General features: G+C 37.9%; 1 protein-coding gene across 9 annotated transcripts in view; it reads right to left on the bottom strand.

Annotated features, from left to right (window-relative positions):
- Nucleotides 1-1,987: 1,987 nt before the first annotated feature.
- Nucleotides 1,988-26,518, bottom strand: part of TRAF3 (TNF receptor associated factor 3) — a 74,108-nt gene continuing 49,577 nt past the window's right edge. For 7 of the 9 annotated variants that reach the window (XM_049828409.1, XM_049828410.1, XM_049828411.1 and 4 more), the window contains 6 exons: nucleotides 25,601-25,681; nucleotides 22,850-22,924; nucleotides 20,961-21,053; nucleotides 16,318-16,458; nucleotides 11,118-11,292; nucleotides 1,988-9,872 (listed from right to left, as the gene is read on the bottom strand). In XM_049828409.1, coding sequence (XP_049684366.1) covers nucleotides 9,301-9,872; nucleotides 11,118-11,292; nucleotides 16,318-16,458; nucleotides 20,961-21,053; nucleotides 22,850-22,924; nucleotides 25,601-25,681 — 1,137 coding nt within the window. In that variant the 3' untranslated portion in view covers nucleotides 1,988-9,300. The remainder of the gene's footprint in view (nucleotides 9,873-11,117; nucleotides 11,293-16,317; nucleotides 16,459-20,960; nucleotides 21,054-22,849; nucleotides 22,925-25,600; nucleotides 25,682-26,518) is intronic. The other 2 variants (XM_049828416.1, XM_049828417.1) reach the window with 2 other exon arrangements.

Here is a 26,518-nt window from a genome sequence, read left to right as displayed (position 1 = left end):
GGGGAAGGCACTCAGGTTATCCCCTCTTTTGGCCCAAACAACAAGGACAAGCCAGACAGGTTACTCGATGGCGACAGCCTCCCGGGTTCAACCCAGGCGCGTGGGAAGGAACTACACAACTGACTCATGGAAAACCAGCTTTGGGGAAGGACGCGGGAAATCACCTCTTTCGCCACTCGTTTTGACCAGCGGATGTTTCCCCCTTCCTCAAACAATTCCAGGACTTGGTCACATCGAAGCAGGCTGTCCCAGAGAGCAGGAGATTGGTTCATCCGCAGGACCAAGAAGTCAGAGGCTTTGAAAATGCTTCTCCTTACCAGATGGCAAGCAAACCCATGGCTTGAAACTCTGGAAAACTTAAAAAAAAATTTAAAAATCCGCCTGCAATTCTTGCAAGAGATGGCCCAAGCAGCAGGTCCAGGCTCGGGCAATGTACGTGTCTGCGCAGCACCCTCTGTAGACCAGGAAAGCTCCGCACTCTGCTCTCCCACCACCTTAAGTTACCGTATCACACGCCGGGGGAAAGCATGCTGCACAGCTGCCAGTCACCTTCTGTGACCTGTCGTGGAGAAGAAGCCTTCTATAAAGACTCACTCCTGCCAGGAACAGCATCGTGTATCGTTTCAATTGTGATTCATTGGTGGCAGAGGAGGAGCAGGGAGGTGAGGAGAGAATCAGTGTTTGCCTTCATCTTTAAAGCAATTTGTTTCCTCTCCACCTATCCCGCTGCACTGTAATGACACAAGGAGGAGGAGCTCCAGGGCTAGCAACTTCTTTAAGAGGCCTCTGCTTGAAAGTAACCCACTTCATTAAGACAAAGAAGTTCACCATCTTTTCCTGCTCCACAGCGAGGAGATGCGAAGAGCTTTAGGCAGCACAGCCCCTCGAGTGACGGCCGTGGGAGTACGAGTGGAAAGTGTGATGAGTGAGCAGGGGATGCCAGAGCAACCGGAGTCACTTAGCAGTGACTGCTGTCAGCAGCAGAAGGGAACACGCACCTCAGCGCATCCTGCACGCAGCAAGGACAGCGTTTCTTTGCCACCCTTCCTTCTCGCCGTGCCCACCTTCCCGTCTTTGCCTTTTCGCTGGCAACCCCATTTTATCAAGAAAAGGCATTCAGTGCCACCCAGCACGCTTTTAGACTACCTGCTGCAAACGCCGGTACTGGCTGGCTGGGTCGCACTCACATTCGGGTGCCGGCAGCACGGCGGTGGCTTTTGCCGAGGCACTGTGGTCTCGCCTCTGAGCACAGGCAGGACATTCCCACATTGCTAAACCCAGTATTGCCCCTGCAGTGACGTGAAAGAGGGGAAGTGGGAATTTCAGTAAGAAAGGGGTGGGAGGGAAGAAGAAATGGAAAGACGTACAGATCAGCATAGTGCTCAGTAGAAGTGACATGCTTCATACACCACCCCTGGGGATCAGAGTTTTCATTGCTAGGCTGAATCTGAAATGTGGTGGAAATACTATTGCTTCACCCATTTCAAAACAGCGTGGTGCTTTTACAGACTACACTGTGTTCCATGATTTCAAACACACACCTGAAATACATTTCTGATTTGAGAAATGAAGAGTTGCTAATGACAATGGGGAGGAGAAAAAAAAAATTACCTTTTCAGACATTCAAGCCACACTGTCTCTCCTTTCCTGCATCTCTTTGGGAAAGCCGTGTAACACAAATGCACGAAAAGCCATTTCAATTATTTCTACTCTATTTGCATGAGACTCTTGACACTGACGTTAGGATGAACACCATCACCTAGTTTATTCTAGCAGAGCTATCCCATGGAAAATAGGACTCTGATAATAAGCTAAGTTTCCTGTGAAGAGGAAGGGAAACGCCACAACAAAGGTGTATCAGGTGCATAAGCACAAAGCACTGAACGGCCAACATACAGTGGGTTCAGAGAGGAGAAAGGATGCACCTTGGCCATTTACAAGTCAACAGCAGTCATTCAAATTCAACACACCAGGTTTTTTTAAAAAATATGATTTCCTACTTAGATTTATTTTTCCTTTAATAACACAGTTTAGCATTTCAGAGTTTGGCATTCTACACTCTTACACACTGTCCTTGTTTATTAGCATTTAAACACAAAAAGACATAGCAAGACCTCCAAACACAAATAAATACAAAAACACAATATACAATAAACTGAAATACAACATATAATAATGCTATTGGGAAATTAAGACATGTTGCTAATTCCTTTTTTTTTATTATTATTATTTTAACAACATGGTTATTGCTGAGCAATAAATTATACATTTTAAAGTTGTTTTCCCCCCTAAAAGAAAAGGACGAGAACCACTGGTTACCAGATCACTTGCACTGTATCCTTACAGCTATTGATAATTAAGACAGGCAGAATATACACAATCAAATGAGGTTGGCCTTCTTTGGTCTTTGTTTTTGATCATAAAACTGAACACAAGTGTACCGTTCACTGAAGAGTATGAGAATAAAGAAATGGATACACAAGTTTCAAACATATTAATTTGTACATTATTCTCGATTACTGATGTCTTTTCCATAGATATTTCTTACAGAATTTCTTGGAAACAAATGTCAGCTTTAGTTTTCCCGATTATTACGTTGTTCCATGCATCTTAAAGGTTATCCTACTTGTCTAAGAGAAATGGACCTATGTTTAGCCCATCATCTCCTAATGGGGTATTTTTCACAGCTCTCTAATCACCACTAAATCGTTGGAGTCTTATACCTTGTAGAAAAAATCCTGAACTTCCCCCGTTCTTTTTTTTTTTTCCTATAAAACTGAAAAAATATATAAACCAAACAACAGCTATAAGAAAAACAAAATAGGTGGATCACATGATGCATCAGCAACAATGGAAGCTTGTACCTTCCCATTCCACAAGTACAGATTATACAACTCTCTGCCAGTGATGCAGGTCATAGTTGGAAGATGTGTCCTTTCATATGTGAGCTATATTCAAATCCAAAGCTCACAACACTATGCAAGAAAATGACCTTTACGAATGATAATGCTGGTTTATCTCAGTAACCCTTAGACAGAGTCAAATTTTATCACTACGCATCACACTGCCAGCAATGGAGCGTGTGAACACCGGCATCGCTAAGAAGTTAAAAAGTCCTTGCAGAACTGGCAACCAAATTAAAAGCTTAGTTCCAAAGGACCAAAAACACAAACACCACATAGAGACAAGAAACCCTCCCCTAAATGGGTAGGTTAGTAAGCCACAGAGTTGGGATCCAGATTTGAATTCCACATCAAGTCTGGGATGTTTGGATCCAGGATTTTGGTTCAGGTGCTTCTCTGTGAAATTCAGAACTTATTCGAACCCTAAGGAACTAATCCTAACTTGGAGGGAAAAAACCTAAACAAACACAGCCTAGTATCTACACTAAGATCATGAAATGGAAGACAGAAGCTGCAGTCTTGACCACAAATTAGAAGAGAAATAGGAATAATCAGATCCCTTACACATTGTATATCTCTACTCCTCTAAATCTTAAGAGGATGTCCCTGAATCAGCAGTCCAAAGTTTTCCACAACCTTCCTAACTGGTGCTTCTCAGCAAAAGCCTGGATTAAGAGGCAGGAAAGAACAATTAAGCCCTCCATATTTTGGTTTAAAGAAAACAGGAGAAAGCCCCACAAGAAAGAAATGGTCAGTCATGCTACAGGCTGGTAGAACAAAGATGAACCCACTTCAATTTAAAATGGTATTCTCCCTCCTCAGTTAAGAGGAGCGTCAAATGAGACTGACTTTGTTGGGTGATTCTGAACAAACAGAGCAGGACACACATTTGCTGCTATTATTCACATCGACACATTGCGCTGGCCTTCCACTCTGCAGGCCGTGCAAAGCACTGCCAAGTAGTGAGCAACGTCTGGGCTACCACACACAACCCCAAATCATGACAGCTTGTATGTTTAATTCTAGCCCTTACTGTCCTGATGCGGGTCTTTAAGGTATGTCAACTTGTTTTTTGGTTCCTTTAAGGGACAAACATATTAAAAGAGCAAAACCTACGGATTTGAAGATAACACTAGGGAACTGGAACCTCTCATTCAGTCCTGGCTCCAGGAGATTCCTTTTGTGACTCTGGGCAAGTCACTTCACATCTCATCCTTGATTTCCTTTTTCCAGAAAACAACAGCAGCACTTGGTAGAAGAAGAACATGTTTGCAGATATGAAGTGCTTCCTATGCTGTACATAGCACTAAAAACTACTGTGACTGAATTCCCAAACCGATTGCTTTTATTGCAGTAGCTATGATTTCTAGGTCAACCAGAATATAGAGGTATTGACTCAACAGGATAGGAATTCCAGGAAGAGGTCCAGCTGCTTTTTATTATCTTTGTTCCCAAATTAAAGGAAAGCATTTGCAATTAACAAGTTGCCCATCACTATTTTTGTTTAAAATTCAGGAATCTCCAAATTAGCGGAGTATGAGGAAGGACCTGTGTCCTAGGTGACATTCCAAGGTCTTCAGAAAGGCTAAACAAACTGTTTGTTTGCTATATACAGGTCTTCAAACCTGTAAGGTGTGAATCCAAAGTTTGCCCTTAGCCAAGATCCTCCCTTAGCAGCAGCAAGTTATATTTGCACCAACTGATCAAGTATAACTTGGGGGAAAGGGTTTTGTTTCATCACTTCTACATAAAGAAAAGACTTTGCATATATATGTGCATGCACGTCTGTGCGTATATGTATGTACCTACACATGTACGAGTAATTTACAGAGCAAAACCAAAGAGATTAGGTATGCAACCCAAGAATTTTTCCCCCTCACCTATTTGTATATTTGCATAGTTAAATCATATCAAGGCATCTATACTGCAGTCACATTTTTCACTCTTCTGTGGTGCAGGCAACTTTTCTTGTCACTCCCCACATGCTTCTCTGTCTTGGACCAAACAGCACCCGTGTTTTAAAAATGAAACAAAACAACAACAGAAACCCTGCATTGTTGGTGAAATGCCTATCCCACATGATGGAATACAGATACAAATAGGTGGTAGCTTTTAAATTCCATCTCAACAAACCAGAATCGTGGCAAAGCCAAGAAACATGAGCGATACAATCACAACCTAACATTCATGGGTTCAACACTTAAATTACAACTAACACAAATCTCGATTACCTTTGCATTTGAGAAATTCACCAGGCACAGAGACAGGCATATATCTTCAACTTTCCTTTTCCAAGTAGGAAAACCCACAGAAAAAGGAAATAGACTGTTTTTCGAGCTAGCGTGTTACCCACAACGTTTTTTTTCCATCAAAATTATGCCACCCATCATCCCCTTCTCCTATTGCACATTCTCTTTGTGAAGAACAACATTTACAGTACAAGGCTGAAAACAACATTGCATATCGTAAGTCAGCAGTTGAAGGTGTACCATGTAGACAGTAACTGAAACAAGACCCCTTTAATTAGATCAGAAAAGTAATGCAGACATGGTCATGCATCATAATCACAGGTTGGTCTTTAAACACCCAAATAGTTTCATCCTGTTTAAAATTCAAGACTCTCTAGGTAACAGATGCACTCACCCTGTGCTGAAGAACGTACAAAAAGGGCAACATCCAGATTGTCACACACTGGAATCTCCCTAGAGAAAGCTGGAAACGGAAGAGGCTTGTACATAACTTGGAGCGTCATCATTAAGAAAGAATACCAGCAAGAGACTTCAGTTGTGTGCTGCTAAGAATTACTAAGCAGAGGAAAAAAAGATTCCATTGAAGAAACTCTGTTCAAAGTAATGCAAATACTCTGGGACCCCCTTGCAATAATGGCATACCACAGGAGTTAGCCGGGATTCCGGAGTATATGTGGGGGCAGACTGTTGCCTTATGAATCACTTTAAACAGACAGTCCCTAGAAAGCTTCGGATATCTGGGTCAGGAACATACAGAAAAAAGGATAAAGGGCATTTCAATGATGAGAGAAAAAAGTTAAATTATTTAAGTGTTGAGTAAAGCACCAGCTATCTTTTCCTTTCAATTTAGAGAATATACAGTGGCCTTGTTTTCACAAAATGCTACATACTCCTTGCTGGAAAGCAGAGGAAACCGATTTCTATGTACACAGTAAGAACTCTACAGAGATGGCCTGCGAGTTCTGCGGAGAAAGGTGTGTTACAGTCAAGGCTTCAGGTATTCCACAGCAGGCGGTGTCTACATTTGTGTAGCAAGATCCTGGATTTCACAGTACGCAGGGTTGGCAAACTGGAAATTCTCTGGCAGCTTCATGTATTTTTAAAAAATAAGTGCAGTAGGCCTCCATTTTATTAACTGTGATAAAAAGCATATATGCAAAAATATTTTTATATCGATAGCACGTTACTGCATTATAAAAGCTGCCCAAGTGAAGCTGAAGATTCTGGCAGCTGGTGCTTTTGGCACTTGGGAGATGTGGAAAGCAGCATAGAGATCTGTGAAATACAACAGTGACTGATGTTTCTGCTACAGTGATCGGCATTAATATAGTTAGCAGTGTTCATATTTAAACTTCTCTATGAAGTTTCTGAGTCAATATCCCACTAAGAGGAGATATTCAGATCTCTTAAAGCTACTAGTTTAGGCTGTGCACAGACTCAGGAAGACTTCCCTATTAGTTTACACTTTTCGCATGTTTCAAAGTTCTCTTTCAATCACAAAGGCTGGAAACACTTTTTTCCTCCTCTTTTAAAGAGCCTGGATTTAGAAGCGCAATTCTGTCACAGGAGTTGGAAACTGTAGTCACAAATCTGCAGAATATGCTGGGCCCTGCTTATACTAGAAATCTCCTCCAAGTCCCAGATTGAAACAGGATATAAACTGTTTTGAGATGGCCAAACGGTTTCATTTAAGTTTACAAGACATGCATTGGCAATGGGAGGAGAGTCCTTTGGACATTTCCACTTGGGAATCCTGTTTTCAGTAAAATTCTGTGATGCACAAACACAAAAGCTCAGCTGCCTACATTCACAATTATTAAAATGACACAAGTTGAGCGAACCTTCGCCCTAAAGCATAAGTGATGGGTTTGCTTATGCAGCCTGCATAAAACTGCAAGTGCCATATAATTATATCTAGAGATATAGATGCGGGTATATCTATAGATATTTATCTCTTGTGCAGAACGTCCTCCTTCCATGCTAGAAATTAAATGCTAGCACATGCCTCCATATTTGAGCTTGCACCTGTTGACAGCTATGTACCATAAAGGGAGTACAGTACCTGGACAACGGAAGGCAAGAAAAGGAAGACAAGTTGCTGCTGACAGTTGCGACAGTCAGCAGCAGGCAGTATTCTAGCAGGTGCCTGGGAAACCCATGAAGACCACTTAGCATGCATTGTATATTAATAAATACTTCTTGCAGGCACTGTGTGTGAAGGCACAGCCAAAAAAGACAACGGCAAAGACAAGCTGAAATACAAAGGCATGAATTCAACTGCACCTTAGACAGAAATTGTGACTATGCCTCAAAAAGCAGAAAACGCATTGAACCTGACATTAAAGGCTGAGATGCAACGTTTTCTTTCAAGCCCACAAAGGCTAAAAACACAGTGGCGCAAGTCCACTCTGCTTAAGTGGTTCTTGGATTTTAAAGAGCACCACAGTCAGGCTATATCTCTAGACTTGCTTGTCACAGGCTATTAAATAAGAAGCAGATGAACACAGCAGGCTGCAATCAGCATGTTTCAGGGCTAGCAAATGCTTTCCACTACAGTTCAGGCTGTTATAAGAAAGAAGCCCGTGCATTCCCTGTTAGGATGCTTGCCTGCTATGAAAAGCTGTCATAAGCATATACATTCGCAGCCCCCCAGAGTTCTTAGATGGGTCCATTTCATGTGATACCACCTTACAACCACAGGCATTAGAGGAAAAATGTCACCTGCCTTCACAGTGGCCATGGGGACTGTCTAGTCCAAGCTCCATAGGAGCACTGAGCATAACGTTTTGGCACCTGTATAAGATGGATTCTACCATGGCCAAGTCATAGAAGCTCCAGAAGTCAAAGAAATGGGCTTTGGCTTCTATTTTGTACATCGCAAGGTACCTATGCGCTCTGAAGACATGGCTAAACATTATGCCTGAAGTCCTTTTAAACTACCATTTCAGATATCAGAATTAATCTGAATAAAAAGCTATGGTTTATAAGCAGCACGGCACATCTAAGGCACATGTATGCATGCAAGCCACCATCACTGTATTAAGACATTGCTGATTTGTCCTTTAGAAGCAATGGCTGCTAGTACAGAACAAACATATAGGCTTTTTTCAGCACTAATCCTCCTCCCCAATACTGAAAATACTATATACTGCTGACAGCATAATGTGCAACATATATAGCTTGATTGGAAAGCATGGGGCAGAACTTTAAAAAATGTACAGGATTCCGTTTAGAACTCCAAAGTTCAACAAATGCCCTATTTTAGGGTGAAAACAATTATAAATCTGATAATGATGCACAGCATCCATGAGTGATTTTTCCTTAATTTTGAAATAGTGTCATTAACTACGACATATATTGTAGGTTTACATTTCTAAAGAGAAATAACAGAATTGAATAGTTTTTTTTCCTATCACAAGTGATAACCAGTGTTTGATATCTTCTATTTTTCTTCCAAGAAATATCAGTCTATCAACAGTTTTAAAATAAAATGTTTTCTGTAACAATAGAACTTTAAATAAAAATATGATTTTGATTCAGATACTTTTGAGAAGACATGGATACTTTTCCAAGATCTTCCAACAAAGTAATTATTAAAACAGAGACCAGATGAGGCCTTAAAAAGACAATATACTATATTTCAGACAAGATTGCACCTCAGTTTTTCAAATAATATCATAATTGCAACATTACTTCATCATTTCTTCTTTTAACATGCTGACAATTTCCAGCTAGCCCACGTGAAGGTTTTTTTTTGTTTTTTTTGTTTTTTTTTTTTTGTATTCTAGCTTAAAGAAATAAAAGTCAGTAATTTATTCAGCACATACTGTACGTTTTTTCACCTCCAATTGACTAGATCATTAATAAGTTAAAAAAAAATCCTCTCTGACCATAATCATTATCCTCATGAGGGATAAGTGATTCTTCAGAGCTTAAGTGTTGCTAGTTCTATTAAAAAATATACCATGGTATGATTTCTTAATGTGTTGCTACTTTCGCAATTGGACCCTATGCAGTTATGCCTTCAAACTCTTCCGTCTGTTCCACAAGGTGGTTCTGTGAGCTTTAGGACCTCTGATTGAAGACAAACTGATATAAAACCCCCAAATGGAGTTGTCTTCTGTTTAATCCGCCTCCCCCATCGTATGTCAGGGGTCTGGTAGATCTGAAGTATCCACTATGACTTTAATAAAAATAGTATCATCTTTAATATACGTTCCATTCTCTAGAACAGTTTGAGCCACAAAGACTGGGCAGCCAGATGCAATGTTCATTTCTCCAGTTGGCTTCTTGAAACTGCTGCTGTTTGGATCTGGCTTGAAAGCATCTCCTAAGTGGCGCCGAGATGGTCCCTGATCCATTAGCATTAGAGTCACTTTCTGTTTAAACGGCCAAGGAAGCAACGCATCATATTCTCCACGCATTATGACAAAAAACAGTGACAAGTGCGTCCCCTTTCCCATGCCATCTCCGTTAAGGTAAACTCTGGCACACATCTTGTAGCCAAAGTATCCAGTATAAAAGGGTTGGCTGTACAAGGACAGAGTCTTCCCCATGACTGCCTCTTGCTTCCGACGTTTATAATCTCGAATTTTCCAAATTAATACTCCGTTGTAACTGGCAGTTTCCAAAACTTGGAATCGGAGGTCCATGTCAGCCAGCCGAATATCATGAACACTCAGCATCTGATCATGTCTGCTCAGCTGTGTCTCTAGCAGGCCTGTGAGAAAACAGAAAGGACAGGGGTGAGAAAAGTGTTGGTTTTTTTTCTAAAGACTGTAAAAAAAAAAAAAAAAAAAAAGAAAAAATATTGCCAATGCTGCTATTGTATATGAAAACACTTTCCTCCTCAAGAACCAAAGTGCATTTGGCCACTGATGAAGCAACTTCCACAAACGATAGTTTGCCAGCTAGTATCTAGGTTAGCTGGGATTTTTTACAAACATGGGTGTTAATCACACGTGCAGTAAAAGTTAAATACTGAAATCATCTAACATAAATTTTGTGTTCACTAAGCAATATAACTACAGAGCCTTCCATTTTTTGAGACGAGACTTGGTAGCACTATCTGTAGATTGCTATTGGCAGTGAAGACCTTGGAAGTGGTCACATGTCCTACATAATCCCTCTGAAATTCAGAAGCAATCCGGATTTATCAAAATATTCTTCTCAGATACTACTTGAACTGTAGTGCTGTTAACATGTCTAAAGTTCATCACAAAAGAACAGAAAATTCAAGCTTAGCTCTGCATTATATGGTCACTTATTTAGTTTGGAGGGAGGGCTGTTTCTAATATCCCCTTTCCCTCACATGAAGATATTACTCTCTGTCTTTGCACATTGGAAAATTGGCCAACAAAGAATTCTGAGAAGTAGATGAATTCATAAGGCATGTTTCTTTTATACAGATCTACTTAAATGTTCTTTGTCCCAATCATTTAAACAATTACACATGATCTACACATCTTGCTAAACTCCAGTTTTCGCTTTATTCAGCAAGCACAACAATAACCTTATTCTCAATCAGATCTCACAGTTTCCTTTGGATCAAATACACCTCTGTAACAGATACCAAGACAGGTGGTTTCAGGTACCATCCTGTTGATCCATTCATGGGGGAGAAGAGTAATAAAAGATTACTTGTCAATATACCGAGACTGTAGTTAAAGAAGCTGCTGAAAGCTATTAGCTGTCAAAGATCAACTGAGAAATTATTTATAGTGAACTAACACTGTAATCAAGACAAGGGTCAAGAAAACAAAGTAAAAGACAAGAATCAAGCCTAAGAAACAGCACGGAAGCAATGCCACGTCAAAGGGATTACGCAGTTTCCTATTCAAAACCCAGTCGAATCAGCATTATTGATGCTTCCACATAAAAATCACAACGGGAGTGCCATTCAAAGGACACCATTTTTCTCTTGACAGCACTGCTGAGTACTTCAGTCCATTGTGCTCACACTTACTTGTATTTCGAGCTCCTTGCCCTGCAGTTTTATCAACACTTTCCAGCTCAGTTACTCTGTTCTGGAGGGATTCTACACTGCTCTTCATACTGTCAGCCTCCTCCCAGTTCTGTCGGAAGGGACGGATTTCTTTGTCCAGTTCTTTCAGTTTCTCTGCTTGACTGTCTATCACTCGCTTTATAAAATAGTAAGTTATGAGTTAAAATAATAAAAAGACATTAAATTATGCAAATTAAACAAGGATTATATATCGATAAGAAGATGCATTTCCAATATAAACAAGTTTCACTTATGTCAAATATTTTAATAACACAAACCTTGAAAATTTAGAGGAATAGCCCAAGTATTTATAAAACACATAAAAATCTTTAGTGCTGCATAGGTATTAATATTAGAGCACTATCAGAATTATCAATACAATTATTTTTAAAAAATGAATTGTTAGTGTGCTCTTGCCTAAATTTTTTTTTTTTTTTTTTTAAAAACTTTCAATGCAAGAACAATATTCTGAATGTCTCTATATTAACATTATGGGCTGATATTTGTTGGGTTTCATGTCAGAGTACTTAAGCAACAAAGTACGGGCACAGCAACTTACCATGGTGTGAATCAAGTGGCTGCTCATGTGCATGAGTTTATCATGGGGCAACACCAAAATAACTTACCCCTCCAGAAAAACATCAGTACTCTTGCACACATGGAGCCTGAGTACGTATATGTGCAGATACAGTGGCATTAGCAAGCTCACATAAATCAGTTATCAAAGCCTAAGTTATTATTTGCCCATAACCATAGCAGAAGCCCTCCAGAGTGCAAACAAAACTACCACTTCTGTCCCCTTAAGCACTTTTAAAATTCCCACCCTTACTTCCTAAATTAAGCCATGCATCCTGAAGGTGCTTGCTGTTGAGTCTTTTCAAGAAAACAAAGCAAAAACCCCAGTTGATTTTGGTAAGGCATGAAATATAACACTACAGAAAAAAAATATAAGGAAAGGCTGGGATTCTCTGAAAGAGGGACATTGCAAGCACCTCAGTATATTACAAATATAAAGGAGAACATATTTCCCAGTCTACCTCAAATCTGATGCAAGAAATACATAGCAGTTCATGTTATCACAGCTAATTTGGACTAGCAGGAATTTTAGCCAGAACCCCATAATGAGTCGTGAAGTTCAAATGATAACACAAATATTTGAGACAAGAAACTACTTTTGCTACCACCTACAGTTAAAAGTCCAGATCTAACTTTATAGTTTATCTTCATACAGTGCCAACATGTGTAAAAATGATTTTTCACTTCTTCAAAAAAGTAGTAGTTGAGTACAAAACAAGAAAATAAAGTTATTTTGCATCTGCCTTCTGGTTAGCCATGTGGATTCAATGTTCCTCACTGATGGGGAAAACCCTTCTGCCTCATGCAACCTTCATTTCCCCTTTTATGCATTTGCTTTTAATCATGTGGTTTCAGTTATACTGAAAGTCTGTAATAATTAATTGAAGACTGTCAATTTGATCAGCCAGCTAGCAAAATCATGCTCTAGGAGTGTTTTATTTTGTTGTGTCTCAAAACAACTGAGTAATCTAACATATTTCAAGATTAACTATTTATTTCTATGTTGGTGTTTTAAAACAAGCTTATATATCTCGCTTGCAAAATTACAACTCTGTGAAGGAAAGCTGTGTACTGAATCATAAATGCAGGGGTATGGTCTCATTTAAGCAACTTGCCTGGATGTACTAATCATCAGCTACCAACACAGTCGCACCCTCTCACTTGGACTAATGGTAATCAGAAAATAAAATAGAGAAGGGCTGTTAGCTATATATAAAAGGAAACACACCATGGAATGGCCTGAATAAACATTGTAAAAGCAGAGCCACAAGATTTGACCATTAGTTCACAGTTAACATACAAAAGTAAACTCAAGGTGTGCCCAAGTCCAATCTTTTTCCTCTACTCACACAAAATGAACTCTCCAAGGCAAGAACAGTAACATGGTCGTGGGTTTGTACAGTGCCTCACGCAGAGATGCTCTAATTTCCAATTGGGACCTCTTGGCACTAACACGGTATCAAACAAAATGAATGAATACATTTTGAGATTAACTGGTGAACTGGTAAAGGTACAGAAGAACTTGTAAACTATTCTTCTTTTGGGAGAAGTTTACTAGAAGTTGTTACTAGGGACCAACTTCTCTCCATCAACCTGCGTGCAACATTCTACCTTTGTACATGCACAACCAATTCTGTTTTTTAGCTGCTTCTACTACACATTGGCAAATGTGTAGTATTTTATCTCCTGTAACTCTTCATGAGAATTCAAGAGATACCAAATAATCAGAAGTAGACTTGTATTCTGTTTTTAAAAAGCAGTGGGATCTCTATCTTTTCACCCTACAGGGAGTCAACCTCCCTCGTGCCGAGATGTACTAAATCTGAATTTAATGCAGCAGTAGAGAATTTTACTCTAATTATTCCATTAGAAAGCACACAGATGTCTCACACTGTACTCATAAATTTTCAAGTAGATATCAATTTTCTGCATGCACTTTTATTCCAGCAACTGACCTCTCCAGATCATTAATCCAGAGTTATATGCCTGGCAAACCATTGAGGTCTCTTCTGGATGTTGATTTTCATCTGGGTTTTGTTTGGTATTTCTAATAAACAATTCCCAGAATTTTAGCACTATTACTACTAAAAGAATTTAGAGAATGTCATGAGGAACTGAAGAAAGTTATATTTGCAGTGCTCTCTCATTCAGATGGTCCTAATGGACCTTTCCATTGCAAGTGATAGAGCAAACTGAAAAGCTGAAGAACACGCTAGAAAACGAATCAAAGGTACTACTTAACTGGGAAAACAAATCATACATTCTCCTCCTTTGAAGGAATGTATTACCAGTCAAATCATTTTATATTCCTAAGGCCACTGTTTCTTTCCTCTTTAAGTACCTCATGTCCACACTCAGCTCAAGACTTGGCTTACTAATATGCTTCTGTATGCTCGTAAGAAAGACCGAATACTGGACGTGAAAGCTCCTTTCTACAAGACAGCAGTCAAAAAAGTATCACATACTCCCTTGGTAAAAACACTTTCCCTAGAGACCAGTATATAGAAAATTAATCTGAATCAAAACACCTTGAGGTTGAGGTTCCTGCCAGTGCCCAGACACCTTAGATGCCTTTACACTAGTGTTAAATACCTCACAGTGCAAATGGTGCCAGTTGTGCTCAGTGAAACAGCCATTCCCAAGCCAAAGAAGATTACATGACAACTAATACTGAAACTGTACTAGAAATTACTAGCATGCATAGGACTTGGGGGGACTAAGCAAATATCGCTTGTCCAGACCTGAATTGGCTAGTTCTACAGTGGAAATATCTGTGGCTCTTGTACAGACATGGCTGCTCAACGCAACCCAGAAAAAGAATAGCTCACAACAGGTAACTGATTCCTTCAACTCCTAGTAGGTAACCGAAGAAGCCTAATCATATTGCCCAGGGAAAACCAAGTTGAGGTGTGTTTCCAGGATGTTCTTAACAACCTGACTGAGCCAGGAAATTCCAGTAAGTGGAAGGAATCAGGCTGAAATAGCTTTAAGACACAGTTTGGCTTAAACTAACTAAACTAAAATAGCTGGTGAGAAGTAGTAAGGGAGGGGGGAGGGGTTGGCGGCAAAACACATATCCTCTCCAGTACTTACTACCACCAAAAAGCCAGCCGTTGGAATCTGCCAACCATATTGTTTTGTGGTTTGTTCTTGGGGTTTTTTTCTTTTCTAAACAGAAACCATTTGAAAATTGATTTTGCTAACACTTACAGCTTGAAGAAATCAAAGATATTGCATCTGTCATCAAGACAATCGTGAAAAAACTCTGCTCTACGTTTTTTGCATTTCCCCTCTCATCACTGGTTATTGAGATAGCATGTGGAAAAACCCCAGGCTTACAATTAACTTACCTCCTGGTAGATTCAATCAGCAATATCAATACACACAAGGATTAGCTTCCCAGTGTCAGAATGCAGTATTGTAAGCATGCAGCCATATCCCAGACTATCAGACCAAATAACAATGAGTAAGGCAGGCTAAACTGATTATTAAGTGGGCAGAACATGGAAAGAAGTAAGCGCTATACGGAGAAATGTTGCTGTTGCCAAACTTAAAGGTTTCCTTATAAACCAACATTGAGGGTCTCAAGGCCCAGAGCTCTTGAATGGGCCACCCTTTAAATTGCAGCCATACTCTGGATACGGGTATCTGGCTTGAGTATCAACTTTTGCAGTTTAGTATGTGAAGCGAATAGTAAGTGAAAATGGTATTTTTATTTACATTCCTTTAAGCTGGATGTTGAAACAGTATCTGATATTCTAGCAGCAGACATGCTGAAATAACATGTAAACAATACCTTCACAATAGCTGCTAAGTATCTCCTAAGGTTTCCCTAATTGTGGTTAGTATCACGCAAGCTAACACAAATTCCCAGCATTCACATGCCAAGTCAGCTCTGAATGCAAAGCAAAGAATTTCAGCTTGGGCTCAGCACCATGCTAGAGCATTCAGAGGATTTCTAGCTTGACACTGGCTTGTGGCCAGGTGACTCAGACCACAGAATAAGAAACTCAGACCTACTGGCAAAGGAATAATTAGATACATTTTCCTCAGAAGAAGGACAAAAGAAACATGGATTTTAAAATGTGTATTCAAATGCATTGTACTACGTTTGGATTAATTCCACACCAGACTGATCTCACTCATGATCAGTATTTTTTAAAATACCGGCAAGTAGAAAAGAAATATACATTATACATATGACAGTTTTAAGGTGCTAATCTTGTCCTCTAGTTTGACAGTAGTTCCTCAGTTATTTTTTGCAGAGAAGAAAAAATAGTTATGATTATTCTTCAGATAAGATTTGTAATTTTATTTTCAATCTTTTCCCTTTTTAAACAGGGGATTTTATTTTAACATAGGCTAGGCAACTGCAGTGTTATAGTGAAGTATCTTACTCCAACAAACACAACAAACTAGGTACTGACCAGAAGAAAAAAAAAAAAAAAAGAATCAGAATAGCTTTATAATAAGGTAAACTATCTCCCCCCCTTTTTAATTTGAACACCTCACTTCACAAGTGTAAAGGCACAGAACAGAAGCTACTACCAATTCTGCTTTAATGGGGAGATTCTAAATTTCTTACCTGTAAATGAAGTATTTTAGATTCATTATTCCGCAGCATTTCCTTCTGTCTTTCAATTTCTATTTCAAAGCTACAAATCTGATTATGTAAAGTTTGTATACTCTTGTTCTTTTCCAAACTTTCATTCTGGAGCAAGGCCACCTGGAAAAAATTCTACAATTACTCCTGCCAAAGTTTATTAGAAATACCTATATAACTTTGTTAGTTTTAAACTATCTTAAACACATGAAAGGGATGAGATCCTAGTAAAATCTCTCTCCATATCTTGCAAATATATAAATAAACCCCAACCTTCCAATAGCTACTTTTGCACTTCCACAGCATGGTATTGGTACAACTTTAGCTAATGAAAGTGCAGATGGGATACACAAACAGCAAAGAACTTGTGTCTATGCATAATCTTTTCTTTATTCAGTTTGTTATTTAATGGCTTGGTTTCCTGGTTTCCACTAACTGACTTGGGAGTTGCTTGGAGTTTGGAAGAAACAACCTATTTAGCTCTAGATCAGTGTTAAGAACTCAAGCCCTGCACAGAAGGGATACCAGAGAGAAGAAGAGCAGCTGAAAAGCTAGTCGGGAAAGTGAACATTAGTCTTCCTCACCCACTCCAATCTATCCTGATCTATAGCAAATTTAAGGAAAAACATCTGCATGGGATTGGCTTGGCTTCACAGAATGTGATGGTGATGAAAACTCCTGAAATGAGCAAATACAGAAGGTGTCCATGCATTTGAAGGAAAATCCAATGGTGCCTACGAGTAGAAAAGACTAAAGAGCTACAGGCTGTGGATTATATTCTCTCTCTGTATTGACATTTTATGAATTCATTCCTTAGTGACTCATTCTGATTTTAAAACATGAGCCTTGTTAGAAGAAGATCATATAATATATCTCCTTGGGGATGAAAGTAATACAGTAAACATTCTCCGTCACACTATTTTGTGCTCTGTTCATTAATGTGGTTTGGGAAGGGGGTTCCTTTGCGGTGGTGGGTTGCTTTTTTGTTTTTAAAATCTCATTTTTCCCCAGGCAAGATTATTTAGTGGCAAAAATGTAGAAAACAAACACTTGACACAAAATGAAGTTTGGACATGCCCTGACTAGTTCCACAGATAGATCTCTATATGGATAAGAAGCAGCACCATTTTTGACCCAGGAAAATCTTGATAAACATTCCACATTAAGACCAATTACTTGAATGCTTCATGTTTCCAAAAAAAATCTACACCAACACACTCAATACAGATGCTAGTTTGAAGTCAAGCCATTTTTACCTCTGATGTGGGTACCACTGTAGAATTCCACCACCTTAACTGCCCTCTAATCAGACATAGTAGAATCACTTACGTGTCACTGCATTCCTAGACTGAAGAAGCTAGCCTGTTTAAAAAGGTAAATAATTTCAATCTCTATACTAGCCTTACACTAGACAAAGGACTGCCAAAGTCCACAGGCATTCAGCATGTCTGTCAGACAGGGGCCCAAAAATACAGATACCATAATATATCTGTGCATCTACTTTCAAATATAGCATACCATGTGTGCATACACACACACATACATTAGTTCCATGTTTTATATACGGAAAAACCAGCAGAGGAGGCTCCACAGAAATGAGACAAAGCTAATTTTGCCAGTGCAGAGAGAGAAACAATCTCAAGGCTGACAGAATGCATGCCTACGTACTAGAGAAAATTTTCAAGAACAAGTTTAAATTTAAACTAGTATCCCTGCCTCCCACGTTATTTCACATCTTCTGGGTAGCCACTTTAATTTTTTGCATCCTTGTTTTCCTTAATGAATCAGAGTTCTTTAGTTAATTGCGATCTTTACATTCCCCTTTTCTCATTGTTTCCTTCCCCAGGCCTCCCAATCATAAGGCAGTTACACTCTGTGTCACTAGCATTACATTTCCATTTTTGTACAAGCTATAAAACGTGGGCCTGTCTTGTACTGAGATTTTCCACACAGTTTTACAGAACACAGGAAAAACAGAATTATGTCCTGAAGACCTTAATCACACAAAACTGTCATTGCTAAGGCAGTAAATGTATTTTGGTGGTAATTTGTAAATATGGAATCTTTAACACTAAATATAGTTTCCTAATTGCATTTGGCATAAGTCTTTTTAACTTCATTTAAAAAACAGTGTAAAGGAAACACAGCATCTATTTACAAACTGCATCAATCAGCTTCCTTTACTTTCTTGTCATATTTGAAATATTCCTAGGATAAGCATGCTCTTATTTGGCAGTTTTTCAAGTTAACCTATTGCTTATTATTGCTTACTAAAGAAGAATGGAAGAAACCTTATGCCACAAAGAACTGGATTAAAACAGGTCCCATATTTAAGTCACATATTAAAAAAAGAAAAAACAGTTTATACCAGATTTCTTTAAGAATGTGACAAAGCCACAAAATTATGTTTAACTCATTATTTCCAACATCACAAAACCCGTGGGAGTTCAGTCTGCAAGTCTGTCCCATCACAGAGTGAACAAGACACTGAATTTTAATTTGCCCCACAAAGTTTTGATTCAAGATTTTACATCTGACCTCCTCTTACTGCTCTTTGCCAGCAGCACCACCATTCAAATACCAAACTCGTAACTTAGCACAATCTTTGCAGCTCTGAAGACTTTCAGTCTGCATACTCCACAAGCACTGTTAAAGAACGTGGTGACTGGGAGAAAGCAACTTCTCCTTTCCCCTCCATACATATCACAGTGAGTACCCCAAATGAAATCTTGGCCCTATAGAAACCAACAAGACTTCCACTGACTTCAGCAGGGCCAAGATTTCTGTGATATTCATCAGCTAAGTTAACTTTGCACTGTTGTTCTTCAGTGTATCGATTAATTTTTTTCTCAAAGAAGAGAACAACAATGAAGTTACAAATCATTTTGCTATCCTTCTCTAGAATAAAGTCACTGACATATGATAATGCGGTTAGCTATTCTGGTAACTTGGCACGGTCTTGGGATTTCCAGTGATTCAACTCTTTATTATGAATAGGAAGAAGTTTACAAAGCAGGAAGTGAAAAGGGAGAAAAAAAAAGAAAAAAAAGACAAACAATGATAAGCAGTTATGTCCTAAATGAAAGTTAAAACAAAAATTGAACATAAAAAAGTAGTAAAGTGTATATTCCCTTAGCTCTGTAAGAGACAAACATAGAACTGCTGGGTATTTTTTAAATGACAAAGCACCTCTCAGGACACTGACAAAAGGCAGAACATCATCTATTTGGGAAGTCACAGGGAACATGGTTTTTCCCTATGATGTAAAATAAATTCTATAGGTTTAATCAGACTAAAGAAAAAAACCTAAGGATATGAATGTGTATCCATTACAACTGAAAAATGTACAGTTCCTACATTAACAAAGACATTAAAGTGCAAAAGCAAACTTACATGTTGTTATTGATCCTCAGACTAAGGCCTACACATGTAGTAAAATTCTGTCTAAAAAAACTACACTAAAGCTCTCCTATGTTCAGTGGTTTCCTTATGGGGCTTGAAGTTCAAAAACAAGCAGTCCAGGGACAAATGTGCCAGGGACAAAATAATATTTTGCTGTTCCTGTTAATTTCTGCTTTAAAATTATACTTTCTGGCGGCTGCAGGACCTTGCTGGAAACCCATGCATGAGAGATCACTGTAGGCCAAGAAGGGAATATGCTTTCTAGACAGAGTTCGCTAAACTCAAGCTAGCAGTCTGCTGTGAGATGACAGAAGTCACAAGCCACACATATCATAACTGCCGCTGAGCTTACACTGGCATTGTTACTCTTACTGAACTCACTCTAGAAAAATCTGAAGGGGCTCCTGACTGTTCTGCCTGCATTTGTAAAACAGTTTGGTAATTCTGGGATTCCCCCCTACCCCCACCCCAAAAAACCAGAAGCATTATTTTAATGGCTACGTAAAACTTTTTGAAAAAGATTTAAGAAAACAGTGATTTCATCTGAAGTTTTGTATTTTTAAATCAAAGCCTTAAATTTGATTTGCAGAACAGATGGTTAAGTCATTCAAATGATTCACAAGATCGTAACTGATATGGATACAATTTCCAGCAAATCCCAAATCCCAAACAATCTAAAACCAGGAGTCCCAAGGAAGCACTGCAACATGAACTTCATGCACTAAAGCAGAAATCATCATGCCTGTGAGTTACAATATGTTTAATTTAATTAACCTTTGCAGGTTGTTAAGTTTGGAGAGCAAGAACAAAAATAAATGAATAACCAGTTTATTACATGGTATTTCTAATAATGTTATCTCTGAAAAATACTGAGGTAGCAAAAACACAGCTCATAGTGCTGCCACAGCGTTCTGAACCCTCCCTTTTGTAAGAAGGCAGCTCAGAGAGGAAATTTAATAGTAGACTGTTTATCTATGTAAAGAAAGTGTTTTAATTAAGTTAACAATGAGGAAAATTGTACATGGAGTTGCGAAGCCAAGTTTCTCACAGCATTTTATTATAACAAAGGTACCAGATATGCTAAATGGCTTGATTGCTTTTGGAGCCTACTAGTACTTTAGCTGTACTGTTGAACAGCTGTTACACAGAAAAAAAAGCGCTTCTTCTAGTACTTTTATGATTTAAAGAAATCAATGAAAATTAGAAGTGAGTAGAAGATATACCTTATTTTCTAGAGCATTGCTCCACTCTTTCAATAAGTTAACATGCTGCACTGCTGAGCTGGCTTCATGTGCTTTAATTTGTTGGTTTGTTCCCTGTGACAACAAAGAATTTATACATTTTAGCCAATTCCACTTCTTTTAAACCTACAAAGAAAGATTATATCAAGACATCGAACCAACACTACATATTTTGGTTCACGGATGCATGTTGCAGAACTGTAGAGAGAAGGGAAATCTACTTGGGAATTTACAAAAGTCAGGAATACATTTAATATAGCAAGTGTTTTATACAACTGCCATATATCTCCATCCAGTGTGCTTGATACGTCAGAGACAATAAAGATGAACAAGATTTACAGAATGAATTGTATTTTAGAGTCTTCTGTGTAGCTTTACACTAAACAAAGCACAATAAAACTCTTGAGTCAAGCAAAACCTAAAATGTCCAATTCCCCAAACTGTAATTTAAAACTTCTGTTGTATTTCATGAACAGCTTCATAAGCACTAAATTACCCCTCGGTTGATTATTAAAGACAAATATTTAAGATAAATTTATCATCACTGGAAACTGCCAGCTTTATAAACTACTTTGAGAGATATTACAATGCCTAGTTTGTCATCCTAAGATGTTATCATGATTGCTCTATGATATTCAGATATGCTGCCTCTGCACAACCTATAAATGCTGTTACAAATAACTACTATATAAGAAGTTTACAGAACACACATAGATCATATACAGAGTACATAAGATGAAGACCATATTACTTTCTTTGTGTATCGTGTTGCATTACGCCTACATCAGTGTTTTGCAATGCAGAGTATATTAGCTTTGATAGTAGATACACTGCAAAGCAACTGAATGGGTTTCAATGATCCTCAAGGTATGTACTCTATATAAAATACTAAAAATATATATGTGGATATATGTACATATATGCACACATATACATACATAAAATGAATGGCAATACATACGACATAACAGTGGGCAGGGTTACAGCACTGATCAGTTCTACCACTAAGAGCTTTACTGTTAACACTTAAAATGATGAATGCTCATTATTTAAGAACCTGGAAATACCTGCAGGAAGTAGTTTATTGAGAAGTGTTGCTGCTTATGGTTCTTGTCTCTTTAAGTTATCATGGGCTAACAAATGAATCACACTATCTGATAACTCCATTTTTTTCTGTCAGCAGTTTCTGAAATTTCCTAATTCATTATCTAAGCATCCAAATTCCCCAAGATATATGGTAAGGGAAGCAGAATATTGGAAGAGACTGGAATAATACTACTGAAACTAAACTCCGAGGTTTGGTGCTTTTTTAATTTTTTAAAATATTGCAGGGATTGCCAGGATTAAAATCTAAAACTTTTTTTTTTTAAAAATAAATTTCATGCTATGCTTTGATTATACACCTATGTGCACACAGACATATGAATGCACATAAAAATACATGTTTTAAGGGCACTAACCTATGTTTAACCTTAATAAAACTATTAAGACACACAAATGAGAGAAAATATAAACATACTTAGCTCAAGAAAATAAATACTTTCATAAAAACAACTGAAGTTACTAGTCTATTTTCTGAAGAACAAAAGTGACTTTCCTCTTATTCTAAGTTAAAAAGTTCTTCAAATGTGTATCTTCCTATTTCAACAAGATGTACCTAATAACTGAACTCCCAAACCACTGCAGGAATGCGTGGGCTTTTATAATGTTTATCTTTAAAATGCAAAACCAAACATCTGCTGCATAATCACTTGGTGCAACTGGATGACTTTCTTAACCAAGACTAGAGAAGTCCAGAACTTTCACGTCAAAGAGTTATGTTTTATTTGCAGACTTTCATCAATTGGGAAGTATAATTGTTATATACTGACCTGAAAAGTGCAGCCATAACGCTTAAAACTACAGGTACTTGGGGCATTAATACATTCTGACAAATGTGCATTCAACTGCAATAGGAAAAAAATGTGAGTTTTGGCAAAAGACGTTTGCATGATAATGCTTAAAACATAAAGGGCACAGGTTATCAGGTTTGTATTGTGTGCCATTTGCAGAACATACAATACACGTGTGTATATTTTCTCCAGTCTGATCTAAAGTGCAAATACTATATATACACATATGTAAACCACACGCACATGCCAATACAGTATACAGTGTGATACATTTAATATACAGTGAAACTTCTACTAAAGACCATTTCAATAGGCAACCCAATTAAAATGAACACACTCTACAATTATTTATATGATTTCATTTGACTTTAGTGAATGACTAATCTTCTCCCAACAGGTAATTTTTCACTGGTGTTCTGAGCAAGTCTTAAGATCAGTTTCACTGTAGTAAAGTACATTTTTTCTAATCCTAATTTCATGAGGAACCAATTTTTCAAAACATAACATGCAATTCTCCGTGCCTAAATTTAACAGTTAAATTACACAAAAAAGACTAAACAAGTACTGCATGAAACAGACAGAGTTTTAGAATAGGTACAGTTGAGTAACTTCAAAAAAAAAAAAGCAGTACACAGGATTAAAACTGATTAGTAAAATGCCTGCATTTTTCACAGATTGAGATTTATTCCAATATCTTGGATTATTATGAGCACAGACCACTTTTCATTTAAAAATAAACGAATTCACAGAAGCATATACATATATACAGAGAGCAGCCATTGCAGCACAGAGGGCAGCAGCTGGATGCAAACTGCCTAAAAGTTGGAGCAAAGAGCCATTTTTGGAAAGGCTAGTGCAACAAACACTCTTCAAAAACACGATCTGCAGTTTGCATCTCCCACAAAGCAGACAGGAGCTAAAGCCTAGCTCCTCAGCTGGCATCACTCTTTTGGGTTTCAAAATCTCATTTGAAATTCCCACACCATAAGCCCCACATGACTCAGCTCATCCACCTCCACAGAAAGAAGTGGTGAACCAATTCTCCTTTGAACATGTAGCTCTGGAACAGACAGGACAGTCTTTAAAATCTGATACCAAGATGCAATCGGTCACTCATCTTTGACATACACCTATTATGTTCTATACACTATCTGTAGAAATTCACAGTATAGTTTCAAAAGACATGTGGTTCAGAAAAAAAAAAAGACCAAATAAGAAAGAGACATGGTGTAACAGGCTTTACAAGAATGCCACAATTTCAACTTCTCAAAACTAGAAGCCTGCCAAAGAGTTGTGGATTAAACATGAAAAATTGCCTTTTATTCTACAGTAAGATACTCACTTGTACACTACAGAATTGTCTCAAACTGTTAGGCAGGCATTTTCCCATTTTCTGTATTAGAGTCATTGTCCCTAACCATGCAGCTAAGTAATATATACATTTTCACAGTATCAGAAAAAAATTAAGCAACATACAGCAACAGATGATGCAGGGCAAGATGACCGTTTAAAGTTCTGTTTCTACCAATGATTTGAGAACCCAATTCTGACAATATATGTAATGACCCCAGCTTTAATAGGTCAATTCTTATTAGCACTCAGATACACCTCTTCTCAAAGTAACTGCTAGCATCAAGATTTAAGAATATGCCTAAGTGCTCCAGAACCAGGATCTAAATTCGGAAATAATCACTGATAGAATTAGCTCAGTGTATATATTTTCTTTTTTCTTAGCAGCTCAATTTCTCTTAATAGGTACAGTATCTATCATGTATTTTATATTTCATTATCCTGGCGGAAAAAACTGCCCCTGTGTTTGGCAGGTGCTTTATGTGCCTTGTCACTATGACATGATTAATAACTTACAAGTGTAACTGAAAAACAGTACAACTCCAACTCAGGAAGTATCAGTGAAAAGAAAAGCTTATCCTCAGACCAGAAACTTAAGTGAGTCTTACGGAGTGCTGAAGACTTAAATAAGCTCTTCCCTATCCTTGGTGAGTAAGTTATTATTTTTAGAAAAAAATAACACCTATTGACTTTGAGAGATGCTACTTATATCTTTTAATGTACAAGAACATGGATCTGTTCAAAGACGATAGGTTTTAATTTTTTTTTAATTTGGTCCATATATTACTGTAAGCTTCTAGACATTAAGAGAAATTTTTATGCATTGTTGCACCTGGCTGTTAGAATGCTGTACTCATATTACCCTGTTTCTTACACTAATTCTTTAAGTGTCAGTTATTTTTTCCCCAATTTAACAGATTTAATCATAATTTAAGTTTTTCCATGCCATGATTCTACATGTTTATATGACTCTTCTAGTCTTTACTAACTCTTGCCAATGTCCACTAAATTTTAATTCTCTCTTTTTATTTTAATATAAGCTAACTACCCCAAGATGCTGCTCTACTGTACTCAAAAATGCTTCAAATGGGGAAGGACAGGGGGAGAGCTAATAAAAACAGAAGCAGGAAAAGCATGCACTAATCTTGGGCAAGTCAAGTGTAATAATGACATAAAACTAAGAAATTATTTCTTTTTAAATAGTTTTTCAAGAAATCATTTAAAATATTTGAGTCTTATCACACTTAACTGTGTGGTAGAAAAAGCTTTTCTTTAGATCTCACATTTTAATAAGGAAATGGCTTCTGGCAAAATTCTTGCGAGATCTTACTAAAAAAAAATATTTAATTTTTCAGCACAACACTGGGCATGACTTCTTACCTCGCTCCTCATGAGTGTTTTAACACTACATTTATGAGGACATGAAACCATGACACACGGGCAGTCTGTATCTTCATGTTTCTACAGAGGAAAAAGCAAACAAACCACAAATTAACTCTTACTCTGAAATTAAAGAGGACTCACCTGAAAGAAAAGCATCCTACAATAATTAAAAAAAAACCACACAAGATTTTTTTCAATGTTTATCCCACTTGTGCAGAGTTACAGAACTGCAATTGCTCAAACATCAGTTTCTGCTTTCGATAGACATCTTGATATTCTGAAGCAAAAATATCGTTTTTCTTGTGTTTTCCCACACAGAATAAATCTATTTGCTTCCCATTATATTGTTTTTACTTAGAGCAATGAAACAATAATAAAATTCAGGTTTTCTTCCCCAAGAATTACTCACAAAAATGGGCATCTTTAAGAGCAAGCAGAACCACCACAGATGTCCTTTTTATTAAGGGTATACAGTGCATGGAAAAGCTCAGAAATGTACATTGCCCACTCTCAGAGAATCTCTCCTTCCTATGTATGGATATTCCCCCACCAATTCTTTTCTAATTTTGATTCTCAAACATCTGATACCAAGTCTCACTGTTATACACCCGAAGTTCAAAGAGATGTTGAAATTTTATCCTGATGCTGGGCAGGCATTTTGATCTGAACCTAGATGATGACAGAAACTTCAGTACAGCCGTCAAACCATATCACCATAGGGAGGGAAGACAATCAGGCCCAAACTAATTGAATTTATGTTTCTTCTCTAGTTTTTCTCAACAAAATGAAAAATCTGGAAAAAAAAAATTTCGTTTCATGTCAAGTGACATGTCCCATTCAACTTGAAACAAGCTGTTTCATTTCTGGTACTTAAGCAAAGGAAACAAATGGCTAGATTTATAAGGCTGTTAGAAA

The sequence above is a fragment of the Accipiter gentilis genome, chromosome 25 (assembly GCF_929443795.1).
Source record: "Accipiter gentilis chromosome 25, bAccGen1.1, whole genome shotgun sequence".
Taxonomy (NCBI): Eukaryota; Metazoa; Chordata; class Aves; order Accipitriformes; family Accipitridae; genus Astur; species Astur gentilis.
Note: the sequence above shows the minus strand (reverse complement) of the source record. Positions and strands in the feature narration are given on the sequence as shown.